Source organism: Heterodontus francisci, chromosome 5, assembly GCF_036365525.1.
Source record: "Heterodontus francisci isolate sHetFra1 chromosome 5, sHetFra1.hap1, whole genome shotgun sequence".
NCBI lineage: Eukaryota > Metazoa > Chordata > Chondrichthyes > Heterodontiformes > Heterodontidae > Heterodontus > Heterodontus francisci.
Window position 1 is genome coordinate 125,133,465 of NC_090375.1, and position 13,569 is coordinate 125,147,033.

The 13,569-nt window shown below is 46.8% G+C and overlaps 1 protein-coding gene across 1 annotated transcript in view; it reads left to right on the top strand.

Annotated features, from left to right (window-relative positions):
• The window catches only part of LOC137369611 (peptidase inhibitor 15-like), a 64,443-nt gene that overhangs the window by 40,952 nt on the left and 9,922 nt on the right, over positions 1-13,569 (top strand). Inside the window, exon 2 of the mRNA XM_068030932.1 lies at positions 8,693-8,811. Within this exon, the coding sequence (XP_067887033.1) occupies positions 8,693-8,811 (119 nt within the window). The remainder of the gene's footprint in view (positions 1-8,692; positions 8,812-13,569) is intronic.

Consider the following 13,569-nt stretch of genomic DNA (forward strand, 5'->3'; position numbering starts at 1 on the left):
GGGTAGAGAATTCAAAAGATTAACGAGCCTCTGAGAGAAGAAGTTCCTCCTCATCTCTGTCTTAAAAGGCAGACCCCTTATTTTGAAACTGTGCCCCTAGTTCTAGATTCCCGCATGAGGGGAAACATCCTCTCAGCATCTGCCCTGTCAAGCCCCCTCAAAATCTCATATGTTTCAATCAGATCACCTCTTAATCTTCTAAATTCCAATGAGTATAGGCCCAACCTGTTCAACCTTTCCTCATAAGACAGCCCCTTCATCCCAGGAATCAACCCAGTGAACCTTCTCTGAACTGCCTCCAACGCAAATATATCCATCCTTAAATAAGAGGACTAAAACTGTATGCAGTACTCCAGGTGTGATTTCACCAATGTCCTGTGCAGTTGTAGCAAGGCTTCCACACTTTTTTACTCCATCCACCTTGCAATAAAGGCCATTATTCTATTTGCCTTCCTAATTACTTGCTTACCTGCATGCTAACTTTTTGTGATTCATGTACGAGGAACCCAGATCCCTCTGTGCTACAGATTTCTGCAGTCTCTCTCCATTTAAATAATATTCTGTTTTTGTATTCCTCCCACCAAAGTGAACAACCTCACAGTTTTCCACATTATATTCCATCTGCCACATTATATTCTATTTGATTTTTGCCCACTCACTTAACCTATCGATATCCCTTTGCAAACTCTTTGTGTCTGCCTCACAACTTGCTTTCCCACCTATCTTTGCATCGTTAGCAAATTTGCTTACAATACACTTGGTCCCTACATCCAAGTCATTAATACAGATCGTAAATAGTTGAGGCTGCAGCACTGACCCCCGTGGCACTCCACTGGTTACAGTTTGCCAACCTGAAAATGGCCCATTTATCCCCACCCTTTGTTTCATGTTAGTTAGCCAATCCTCTATCCAATCTAATATATTACTCCCAACACGATGAGCTCTTATCTTGTGTAGTAACCTTTTATGTGGCACCTTATTGAATGTAGACGGTGGCGTAGTGGTATTATCACTGGACTAGTAACCCAGGAACTCAAAGTATTTCTCTGGGGATATGGGTTCGAATCCCACCACAGCAGAAGGTGGAATTTGAATTTAATTAATAAATCTGGATATAAAAGCTAGTCTAATGATGGCCATGAAACCATTGTCGATTGTTGTTAAAAACCCATCTGGTTCACGAATGTCCTTTAGGGAAGGAAAACTGCTATCATTACCTGGTCTGGCCTACATGTGACTCCAGACCCACAGCAATGTGGTTGACTCTTACATGCCCTCTTAAATGGCCTAGCAAGCCAATCAGTTTTACCTAACTGCTACGAAGTCAATAAAAAGGAATGAAACCGGACGGACCACCCAGCATCGACCGAGGCACCATAAACGACAACGGCAAACACAGCCCTGTCAACCCTGCAAAGTCCTCCTTACTAACATCTGGGGGCTTGTGCCAAAGTAGGGAGAGCTGTCCCACAGACGAGTCAAGCAACAGCCTGACATAGTCATACTCACGGAATCATACCTTACAGACAATGTCCCAGACACTGCCATCACCATCCCTGGGTATGTCCTGTCCCACCGGCAGGACAGACCCACCAGAGGTGGCGGCACAGTGGTATACAGTAGGGAGGGAGTTGCCCTGGGAGTCCTCAACATCAACTCCAGACCCCATGAAGCCTCATGGCATCAGGTCAAACATGGGCAAGGTAACCTCCTACTGATTACCACCTACCGCCCTCTCTCAGCTGATGACTCAGTACTCCACCATGTTGAACATCATTTGGAGGAAGCACTGAGGGTGGCAAGGGCACAAAATGTACTCTGGGTGGGGGACTTCAATGTCCATCACCAAGCGTGGCTTGGTAGCACCACTACTGACCGAGCTGGCCGAGTCCTAAAGGACATAGCTGCTAGACTGGGTCTGCGGCAGGTGGTGGGGGAACCAACACGAGGGAAAAACATACTTGACCTCGTCCTGACCAATCTGCCTGCTGCAGATGCTTCTGTCCATGACTGTATTGGTAGGAGTGACCACCGCACAGTCCTTGTGGAGACTAAGCCCCGCCTTCACATTGAGGATACCGTCAATCGTGTTGTGTGGCACTATCACCGTGCTAAATGGGATAGATTTCAAACAGATCTAGCAATGCAAAACTGGGCATCCAGGCGCTGTGGGCCATCAGCAGCAGCAGAATTGTACTCAACCACAATCTGTAACCTCATGGCCCGGCATATCCCCCACTCTACCATTACCATCAAGCCAGGAGACCAACCCTGGTTCAATGAAGAGTGCAGGAGGGCATGCCAGGAGCAGCACCAGGCATACCTCAAAATGAGGTGTCAACCTGGTGAAGCTACAACACAGGACTATCTGCGTGCCAAACTGCTTAAACGATCCCATAACCAACGGATCAGATCTAAGCTCTGCAGTCCTGCCACATCCAGCCGTGAATGGTGGTGGACAATTAAACAACTAACTGGTGAGGTGGTTCCACAAATATCCCCATCCTCAATGATGGGGGAGCCCAGCACATCAGTGCGAAAGATAAGGCTGATGCATTTGCAACAATCTTCAGCCAGAAGTGCCGAGTTGATGATCCATCTCAGCCTCCTCCTGAAGTCCCCAGCATCACAGATGCCAGACTTCAGCCAATTCGATTCACTCCACATGATATCAAGAAAAGACTGAAGGCACTAGATACTGCAAAAGCTATGGGCCCTGACAATATTCCGGCAACAGTACTGAAGACCTGTGCTCCAGAACTTGCCGCACCCCTAGCTAAGCTGTTCCAGTACAGCTCCAACACTGGCATCTACCCTGCAATGTGGAAAATTGCCCAGGTATGTCCTGTACACAAAAAACAGGACACGTCCAACCCGGCCAATTACCGCCCCTTCAGCCGACTCTCAATCATCAGTAAAGTGATGGAAGGTGTCATCAACAGTGCCATCAAGCGGCACTTGCTTAGCAATAACCTGCTCAGTGACGCTCAGTTTGGGTTCCGCCAGGGCCAATCAGCTCCTGACCTCATTACAGCCTTTGTTCAAACATGGACAAGAGCAGAAATCCAGAGGTGAGGTGAGAGTGACTGCCCTTGACAGCAAGGCAGCATTTGACCGAGTATGGCATCAAGGGGCACTAGCAAAACTGAGGTCAATGGGAATCAGGGGGAAAACCCTCCGCTGGCTGAAGTCATACTTAGCGTAAAGGAAGATAGTTGTGGTTGTTGGAGGTAAATCATCTGAGCTCCAGTACATCACTGCAGGAGTTCCTCAGGGTAGTGTCCTAGGCCCAACCAACTTCAGCTGCTTCATCAATGACCGTCCTTCAATCATAAGGTCAGAAGTGGGGATGTTCGCTGATGATTGCACAATGTTCAGCACCATTTGTGACTCCTCAGATACTGAAGCAGTCCGTGTAGAAATGCAGCAAGACCTGGACAATATCCAGGCTTGGGCTGATCAGTGGCAAGTAACATTCGCGCCACACAAGTGCCAGGCAATGACCATCTCCAACAAGAGAAAATCTAACCATCTCCCCTTGACATTCAATGGCATTACCATCGCTGAATCCCCCGCTATCAACATCCTAGGGGCTACCATTGACCAGAAACTGAACTGGAATAGCCATATAAATACCGTGGCTATAAGAGCAGGTCAGAGGCTAGGAATCCTGAGGCGAGTAGCTCACCTCCTGACTCCCCAAAGCCTGTCCACCATCTCCAAGGCACAAGCCAGGAGTGTGATGGAATACTCTCCACTTGCCTGGGTGGGTGCAGCTCCAACAACACTCAAGAAGCTCGACACCATCCAGGACAAAGCAGCCCGCTTGATTGGCACCCCATCTACAAACATTCACTCCCTCCACCACCGATGCACAGTGGCAGAAGTGTGTACCATCTACAAGATGCACTGCAGCAATGCACCAAGGCTTCTCAGACAGCAGCTTCCAAACCCGCGACCTCTACCAACTGGAAGGACAAGGGCAGCAAATACATGGGAACACCACCACCTGCAAGTTCCCCTCCAAGTCACACACCATCCTGACTTGGAACTATATCGCCGTTCCTTCACTGTCGCTGGGTCAAATTCCTGGAACTCCCTTCCAAACAGCACTGTGGATACCCTAAATGGACTGCAGCGGTTCAAGAAGGCAGCTCACTACCATCTTCTCAAGGGCAATTAGGGATGGGCAGTAAATGCTGGCCTGGCCAGCGTCCCCCACATCCCATGCAGTCACAGGGAGAACTTGCAAACTCCACACAGGCAGTACCCAGATTCGAACCTGGGTCCCTGGAGCTGTGAGGCTGCGGTGCTAACCACTGCGCCACTGTACCGCCCCAAACCATGTTGACTCTGCTTGATTGTATTATGATTTTCGAAGTGCCCTGTTAGTTAATCATGGATTCCAGCATTTTCCCAAGGACAGATGTTCAGCTAATTGACCAATAGATTACTGCTTTTTGTCTCCCCCACCCCCCAGCCCACCTCCCCTTTCTTGAATAGAGCTGTTATATTTGCAGTTTTCCAATACACTGGGATCTTTCCAAAATCTAAGGATTCTTGGAAGATTAAAACCAATGCATCCACTATCTCTGCAGCCACTTCTTTTAAGACCCTAGGATGCAGGCCATCATGTCCAGGGGACTTGTCAGCCTTTAGTCCCATCAGTTTTCCTGGTACATTTTCTCTAGTGGTAGTGATTAGTTTAAGTTCCTCCCTCTCTTTCACCCCTTGATTTTTTCCTTTTCTTGGGACTTTTTTTGTGTCTTTTTCTGTGAGGACAGATACAAAATACTTGTTCAGTCTCTCCCATTTCTTTTTTCCCTTTATTAATTCCCCAGTCTCATCCTCTAAGGGGCCAACCTTTACTTTAACTGCTGTCTTCCTTTTTATATACTTGTAGAAGCGCTTATTGTCTGATTTTATATTTCTTGCTCATTTAGTCTCAAGAAGGCAGCTCACCACCACCTTCTCAAGGGCACTTAGGGATGGGCAATAAATGCTGGCCTAACCAGCGATGCTCACATCCCATGAACTACTGATAAAAAAAATAATTCTAATTCCTCCCACTTCATTTTTTTAGTCATCCTTTGCTGGTTTCTAAAATTTTTCCAATCTTCTGGCCTACTACAAGTCTTTGCAGCATTGTACATCTTTTCTTTCAATTTGATACCATAATTAACTTCCTTAGTTAGCCACAGATGGTGTATCCTTCTCATAGACTATTTCTTTCTCAATGGTATGTATCTTTGTTGAGAGTTATGAAATATCTTCTTAAATGTCTGCCACTACTTATCTACCATATTACCTTTTAACCTTTTTTCCCAGTCCACTGTAGCCAACTCTGTCTTCATACCTTTGTAACTACCTTTATTTAAGTTTTAGACATTAGTTTCAGACCCAAGTTTCTCACCATCAAACTGCCTGTGAAATTCTATCATGTTATGATCACTCTTGCCTATTGCATTCTTTACTATGAGATCATTAATTAATCCTGTCTCATTACATATTACCAGGTCTAAAATAACCTGTTCCCTGGTTGGTTCCAAAAAGTATTGTTCTAAGAAACTGTCCCTAATACACTGTAAGAACTCATCTTTAAGACAACCTTTGCCAATTTGATTTGTCCAATTGATATGAAGATTTAAATCGCCCACAATATTGCAGTAGCTTTCTTACAAGCCACTATTATTTCTTGATTTATACTCTGTCCTACAGTGGTGACTACTGTTAGGTGGCCTTTAAACTACTCCCACCTGTGATTTCTTTCCTTTGCTATTTCTTTTCTCTACCCAAACCGATTCTACATCTTGATCTTCTGAGCCAATCTCATTTCTCACTACTGTGCTGATCTCATCCTTTATTAAGAGAGCTACTCACCTCCTTTTCCTCTCTTCCTATCCTTCAGCAATGTCAAATGCCCTTGAATATTCAGTTCTCAGCCTTGGTCACCTTGCAACTACATCTCTGTAATGGCTATCAAACCATACCCATTTATTTCTATTTGTGTTATCAATTTATCCATTTTGTTACAAATGCTGCATGCATTCAAATAAAGAACATTTGATTCTGTCTTTTTACTATTTTTCTGTAGTCTGACACTATTTGCTGGTGCACTCTTATGTTTGTTCGCTCTGTCCTTCCTGTTACACTCCAGTTATCATTACCTGTATCACTACCCTGCACTATTGCCTTGTCCTTTCTTGTTAACTTTCTAAATCTCCCCTCACATGAATCCTCCCCCACACTATTTAGTTTGAAGCCCTCTCTACAGCCCTTGCTATATGATTCACCCTCAATATACTGGTCCCAGCACGGTTCAATTGAAGCAGGTCCCAATGTCACAGCTTCTGCTTCCCTCAGTACTGGTGCAAGTGCCCCATGAATCAAAACCCATTTCTCCCACCTCAATCTTATTTACCCTGTGCCAATTTGCTTGTGGCTCAGGTAGTAATCCAGAGATTAGTACCTTTGTGGTTCTGCCTTTTAATTCAGCTGCTCGCCGCTCATACTTAGTTAGCAGAACCTCTTTCTTAGTCCTACCTATGTCGTTGGTACCTATGTGAACCATAAAAACTGGACCCTTCCCCTCCCACTTCAAGTTTCTCTCCAGCCCTGAGGAGATGTCCTTAACCCTGGCAGGCAACACAGCCTTCAGGACTCACCCTCTTGGCTGAAGAGAACAGCATCTATCCCCCTAACTATACTGTTCCCTACTACTGCTACTACATTCCGTTTTACTCTCCCCACTTGAATGGCTCCCTGTATCACAGTGCTGTAGTCAGTTTGCTTATCTTCCCTGCAGTTCCTACTCTCATCCACATGGGCTGCAAGCATCTGGAACTTGTTGGGCAAGTTCATTGCTACCTTCTGGATCCCCATATCTGCTTCACTCAAGGTGACACCCTCCTGTCCCTAACTACAGATCAAATCTGAAGTGCCTTACCTAAGAGGTGTGACTGCCTCCTGGAACAAAGTGCCTAGGTAACTTTCTCCCTCCCTGATGCATCGTAGTGTCTGAATCGTGGACTCCAGCTCATCAACTCTGAACCTAATTTCCTCGAGGTGCAGACAGTTACTGCAGATGTGGTTGCTGGATCGCACTCATGTCCATCAGCATCCACATGCTACAGCTGCAACCCATAACCTGCCCTGCCATTCTTATTGTATTTTGTTTACCTAAACAGGGTTTCAAGTTTAGAAATATCACTCAGTGATAATTTGTAGTTATATTATGTTATTTAACTAGTTAAGCTATAAATTTAATACAGTACTTATCTCTCCCTGGTACCAGTTCAAACTACTGCCCCAGTTTAGAGAAAATAAAATAAACCTTAAAATTTACCAATCAATCACCTACCTGCATACCTAATTCGTGGAGATGGTGGCATAGTGATAATGTCACTCAACTAGTAATCCAGAGGTTCAGGCTAATGTCCTGGGGAAATGGGTTCGAATCCCACAGTGGAATTTAAATTCAATCAATTTATTTAAAAAATCTGGAATTGAAAGCTAGTCTCAGCAATGGTGCCATGAAACTCTCATTGATTGTTGTAAAAACCCATCTGGTTCACTAATGTCCTTTCGGGAAGGAAATCTGCCGTCATTACTTACCTGGTCTGGCTTACATGTGACTCCAGACCCACAGCAATGTGGTTGACTCTTAAATGCTCTCTGAAATGGTCTAGCAAGCCATTCAGTTGCCAAGGGCAATTAGGGATGGGCAACAAATGCTGGACTTGCCAGCGAGGCTCACATCCCAGGAAAGGATAAAAAAAAGTTACCTCTGGACTTCAGGTCTCTCTATGTCCCCCTCCCTTTCTCAGACCACTCCTTGTTCTGTAAAAGACTAGAACAGCACCTCTTCCCTCACTGTGCCAAATTCCCACACCCACCAAATTCTTGACTTAAGCACTCTGTCGAAGCAGGACTCTGCTGAACTGGAGTTTGTGCTACTTGTTAGCTATCGTTGATGGGTGAGTGTTGGGGGTTTGGTGCATTGAAAAGCATGAGAGGTTGGTGGTGGAGATTTCATGTGAATATGCAGTCACTGACCTTGACCACTCATGTGAGGTCATTGAACTTCTTCCGATACTGCAGCCAGATCCTCAGGGCCAGATACCAGGATTTGACCTCTCTGACTACCTAGCCCCATTCCCTTCTCAGGGTTTGCCTTGAGGGCCTTCTGGCCCACTGCGCAAACATTGCATTTCTCCTCTTTTCCATATACTGGGCTGCACATTGAAATCATTTAGATGAGGAGGCAGCACAAAATTTACATGCTGTCGCCTCAGTTGGACCAGGAGCAAGGTGATCGTGCATCCTGATTCCCCAGGCCCAAAAATTGGCCTAAACGAATTGTTCCCCCACCTTCTTTCATCACCAAAACACAGCAACCAGCAGAAATCTATCATTATGTAAAATTATGTACGATGGGCTGAAGGGCCTGTTTCTGTGCTGTATAACTCTATGACTTTATGAGATGTTTTTCAAAATTATGAAAGTTATTCTTGCATATAATGAACACAATTCTTCACTGGAGATTAGGACCGAAAATTAAATATTAAATATAAAAACAATTTAATCAGAAGGGAACTGCATATCATGTGCAGTTGATAGAAAATGCATGGCATTCATCTTAATTTATAGGTTCATAATGTGAAGTGAATTATTTCTTTTTGTGTTAATATAGGTCTGGGATGAAAATCTAGCAAGGTCCGCTGAGTCTTGGGCTGCTATGTGTATCTGGGACCATGGACCATCATATTTACTGAGATTTCTTGGACAAAATCTATCAGTTCGTTCTGGACGGTGAATGTTTGCTTTTTAAGTTGTTTTTCTTGAAATGTGAACTGAATGTTTTTTTCCTTTTTGTTTGCAAGTTCATTTAACTCCCTCCTATATCCTGCGCCATATAGACCAGGAAGTTCCTTGATTCCCATTTCCATTCTGTGCTGCATTTGTTGATCTCAGCCAGTAGGGACTCCACAATTGAGCTCAGGCCCTCGGGATGAGAGACGGGAAGAAACAACCGGGGCTGTGGGTCCTGGGCTTGGATTTTCAAATGCTGCTGGGGTCGGGAGCAGGTGCAGGAGCGATTTCAAAATCACATCCCCAGAGGTCATCACTGGATCCCATTGTCTCCATAACGCAACGCAACTTTCAAGGGAGGGCGGAAGTGGGGGAGCTGGGAACCCGCACGCCTCCAATTAAGTGGTCGTTGAGCTCGTTAATGAGCTCATTAACAGGCCTCAGAGAAGCAGTTTTAAATTTTCAATCAGGAGGCAGGGAGAACACGCAGTGTCTGGGACACATCAGGGTGCAGCTGTCGTGAATACGGTGGGGAGCAATGAAGGCTAATGGATGTACTCGTCAACAGACTTGAGAAGCGGAGAATAGTGTTCTGCTGGTCAATCAGTAGCATGCAGAGTTGCCATTGCTGGTACTGTGAGGCTTGCATTCTTGAATAGTGAGTGGCAGGACTCCTGAGAGGGATGTGAGGCTGCTGGCATCACATGGGCAGCAAAGGTTGGTGGAGGAAGTCCTGGTGAGCGAATGAGCACCAACTGAGGGAGTTAACATGGGAACAGCAAACTCTGACATTGACAGGGTAGCAAGGAGGAGCTTCAGCAGATGCATACTGCTGGACAGGAGGAGGCCAGAGGAGCACAGTGAAGGGCTGCATGGGGAAGAAGGCGCTACCCAAGACATTGGGTCAACCACCTAAGAGTCAGGTACCTGCAAAGGACAGAGCTCCAGTGCCGTAGGAGGCTGTGCCTATTCAGGCAGCTGGTCTTAGACTTTTGTGCTCTGATCCATGATGACTGAGGCGTCACGGCCCCACAACAGTTCCTTATCTGCAGCTGTCAAGGTCATTGTCGCCCTGAAGTTTTATGCTTCCAGGTCATTCCAAGGATCAGCTGCGAACCTGAGTGGCATCTCAGTCAGCAGCTCATCACACTATCAAGCAGGTCATGGATGCCATATTCCAGAGGGAAGGGGCTAAATCCATTTTGAGATAGATGAGCCAGAGCAGGCACAGAGGGCATTGGCCTTTGCCAGCATCGATGGATTCCCTCAGATCCAGGGGGTCATCGATTGCACCCACGTAGCCATCAAGGCACCGTCAGACCAGCCAGCCAGATTCCTCCAACAGACAAGGCTTCCATTCATTGAATGTCCCGCTGGTCTGTGACTGCAGGAAGCAAATCTTTTATAATAAAAACAAGAAATGCTGGAATCACTCAGCAGGTCTGGCAGCATCTGTGGAAAGAGAAGCAGAGTTAACGTTTCAGGTCAGTGACCCTTCATCGGAACTGACAAATATTAGAAAAGTCACAAGTTATAAGCAAGTGAGGTGGGGGTGGGGCAAGAGATAACAAAGGAGGTCTAGATTGGACCAGGCCACATAGCTGACCAAAAGGTCACGGAGCAAAGGCAAACAATATGTTAATGGTGTGTTGAAAGACAAAGCATTAGTACAGATTAGGTGTAAATACACTGAATATTGAACAGCAGCAAGTGCAAACCTGAAAAAAAACAGTGGGTAAGCAAACTGAACAAACAAAGATGAAATGAAATAAATGCAAAAAAAAAGATTGTAAAAAATGTAAAAAGAATGTTAAAAAAAAAAGGAAGAAAAAAATAACTAAAAATGAAAGTAAAATGGGGGGCTGTCATGCTCTGAAATTATTGAACTCAGTGTTCAGTCCGGCAGGCTGTAGTGTGCCTAATCGGTAAATGAGATGCTGTTCCTCGAGCTTGCGTTGATGTTCACTGGAACACTGCAGCAATCCCAGGACAGAGATGTGAGCATGAGAGCAGGGGGGAGTGTTGAAATGGCAAGCAACCGGAAGCTCGGGGTCCTGCTTGCGGACTGAGAGGAGATGTTCCGCAAAGCGCTCACCCAGTCTGCGCTTGGTCTCCCCAATGTAGAGGAGACCACATTGTGAGCAGCTAATACAGCATACTAATTTGAAAGAACTACAAGTAAATCGCTGCTTCACCTGAAAGGAGCGTTTGGGGCCTGGGATAGTGAGGAGAGAGGAGGTAAATGGGCAGGTATTACACCTCCTGCGATTGCAGGGAAAGGTGCCATGGGACGGGGATGAGGTGGTGGGGGTAATGGAGGAGTGGACCAGGGTGTCGCGGAGGGAATGATCCCTTCAAAATGCTGACAGGGGAAGTGAGGGGAAGATGCGACTGGTAGTGGCATCACGCTGGAGGTGGCGGAAATGGCGGAGGATGATCCTTTGGATATGGAGGCTGGTGGGGTGAAAAGTGAGGACAAGGGGAACCCTGTCACGGTTCTGGGAGGGAGGGGAAGGGGTGAGGGTAGAGGTGCGGGGAATGGGTCGGACACGGTTGAGGGCCCTGTCAACCACAGTGGGGGGAAATCCTCGGTTGAGGAAAAAGGTCATATCAGAAGCACCGTCATGGAAGGTAGCATCATCAGAGCAGATGCATCGGAGACGGAGAAACTGGGAGAATGGAATGGAGTCCTTACAGGAGGTAGGGTGTGAAGAAGTGTAGTCGAGATAGCTGTGGGAGTCAGTGGGCTTATAATGGATATTAGTAGACAACCTATCCCCAGAGATGGAGACAGAGAAGTCGAGGAAGGGAAGGGAAGTGTCAGAGATGGACCATGTAAAGGTGAGAGAAGGGTGGAAATTGGAAGCAAAGTTGATAAAGTTTTCCAGTTCGGGGCGGGAGCAGGAAACGGCACCGATACAGTCATCAATGTACTGGAAAAAGAGTTGGGGGAGGGGGCCTGAGTAGGACTGGAACAAAGAATGCTCGACATATCCCACAAAATGACAGGCATAACTAGGACCCATGCGGGTACCCATAGTGACACCTTTTACTTGAAAGAAGGTCGTGGAGTTGAAGGAGAAGTTTTTCAATGTGAGAACAAGTTCAGCCAGGCGGAGGAAGGTGGTGGTGGATGGGGACTGGTTGGGCCTCTGTTCCAGGAAGAAGTGGAGAGCCCTCAAACCATCCTGGTGGGGGATGGAGGTGTCGAGCGATTGGACGTCCATAGTGAAGAGGAGGCGGTTGGGACCAGGAAACTGAAAATTGTCAAAATGACGTAGGGCGTCAGAAGAGTCACGGATGTAGGTGGGAAGCAAATCTTTTAGGTCTGCGCTTAGTTCCCAGGCAGCTGCCATGATTGCTTCATCCTGCAAGAGTCCCAGGTGCTGCACTTCTTCTCTCCTGAAGAGATAACTCCTGATACCTGCCAGGTACCCAGACATGAATGCAGAGAGGTGCTAAAACAAGGGCCATCTACTAACATGAACCTGCATTGAACAGACCATTGGCATCTTGAAGATGTGCTTCCATTTCCTTGACTGGTCAGGTGGTGCTCACCAGTACGAGCCTGCCAGAGGGTTTCATATTGTGGTCGCGCTACACAACATGGTTATACAAAGAGGACTAGAGCTGGATGAACAAGAGGACCTGGAATGACACTCTTCCTTGGAGGATGAGGAAGAAGAAGAGGAAGAGAAGGATGAAAGGGGTCGCTGCAGAGGAGCCTGGTGTCCAGACATGGTAAGAAGACCACCAAGGCGATCCCAGGCCACATGGTGATTGGCAGGCTGGCTTGGCCGCAAGGGGGATGCTGATTCAATAACGTTTCACTTGAGTGCCTCTCAACCCTTATGACAGATGATGCTGTAACTCAACTTCCATCAGAGAAAGAGATTATCCAGCAAGTACACACATCTTAGGAATCCCATTGCTACCCAAAAACATTGATAATAGGGTTTCAACCACCAACATTCTCCCACATCACAGATCATGGAGTCACACCAGACCCAGGCCCCCCTCCTACCTTCACCCCTGCATTGCACTTTTGACATCAAGCATGATGAACACACAAGTCTGATCAAGATCATAAGCAATTACTATTATTATTAAAGGAGAAATAGATGACCAAACACATTGAGAAAACTTCACCCAGATGACCCAAAAAGTGCAGCTAACCATGTGGTATCTTGTGTTCACGTCCATTTCTATCGGGTGCTCCCCCTATGGCTGAGGATGAGCTGGAGGCAGCCTGCTCCCCTGACTCTGCAGGTGGCTGCAATCTCCCTGGCTTCTGTCCTCATCATGGAGGTGCAAGTGGGGACTTCTCCACAGGCTGCTGTGCTTGCATCATTGCAGGGGCCGCCTCTGTCACAGGACCTTGCAGCATGGATGATGCCTCAGTTGGAGGGGCCATGGAGGCGAGGGTGGCCCCTGAAGGGTGGTTCCCTCATCAGCTTCCTCGACTGCCTCAGCTCTTTCAAGGCGCTCTTGCAGGCTGGATGCCGTTGGCTAGAATACAGCTGGGATCCACTCCACACATCTCTGCATCATTAGCGACACTGAACAGTCAATGCCACTGAGAGTCTCACTCTTCCTGTGCATATCAGCACACTGTTCTTGCATCCACTCAGTGTGGTGCTGCATATGGCTCTCGAAGAATGAAGGAGCTCGTGCACTCAAATCCCTGAGTCATAATGGTGCATATGTGCTGCATTGATTCCTCCATTGCCTGCCCATGGCTCCACAATGCCTCAGGGA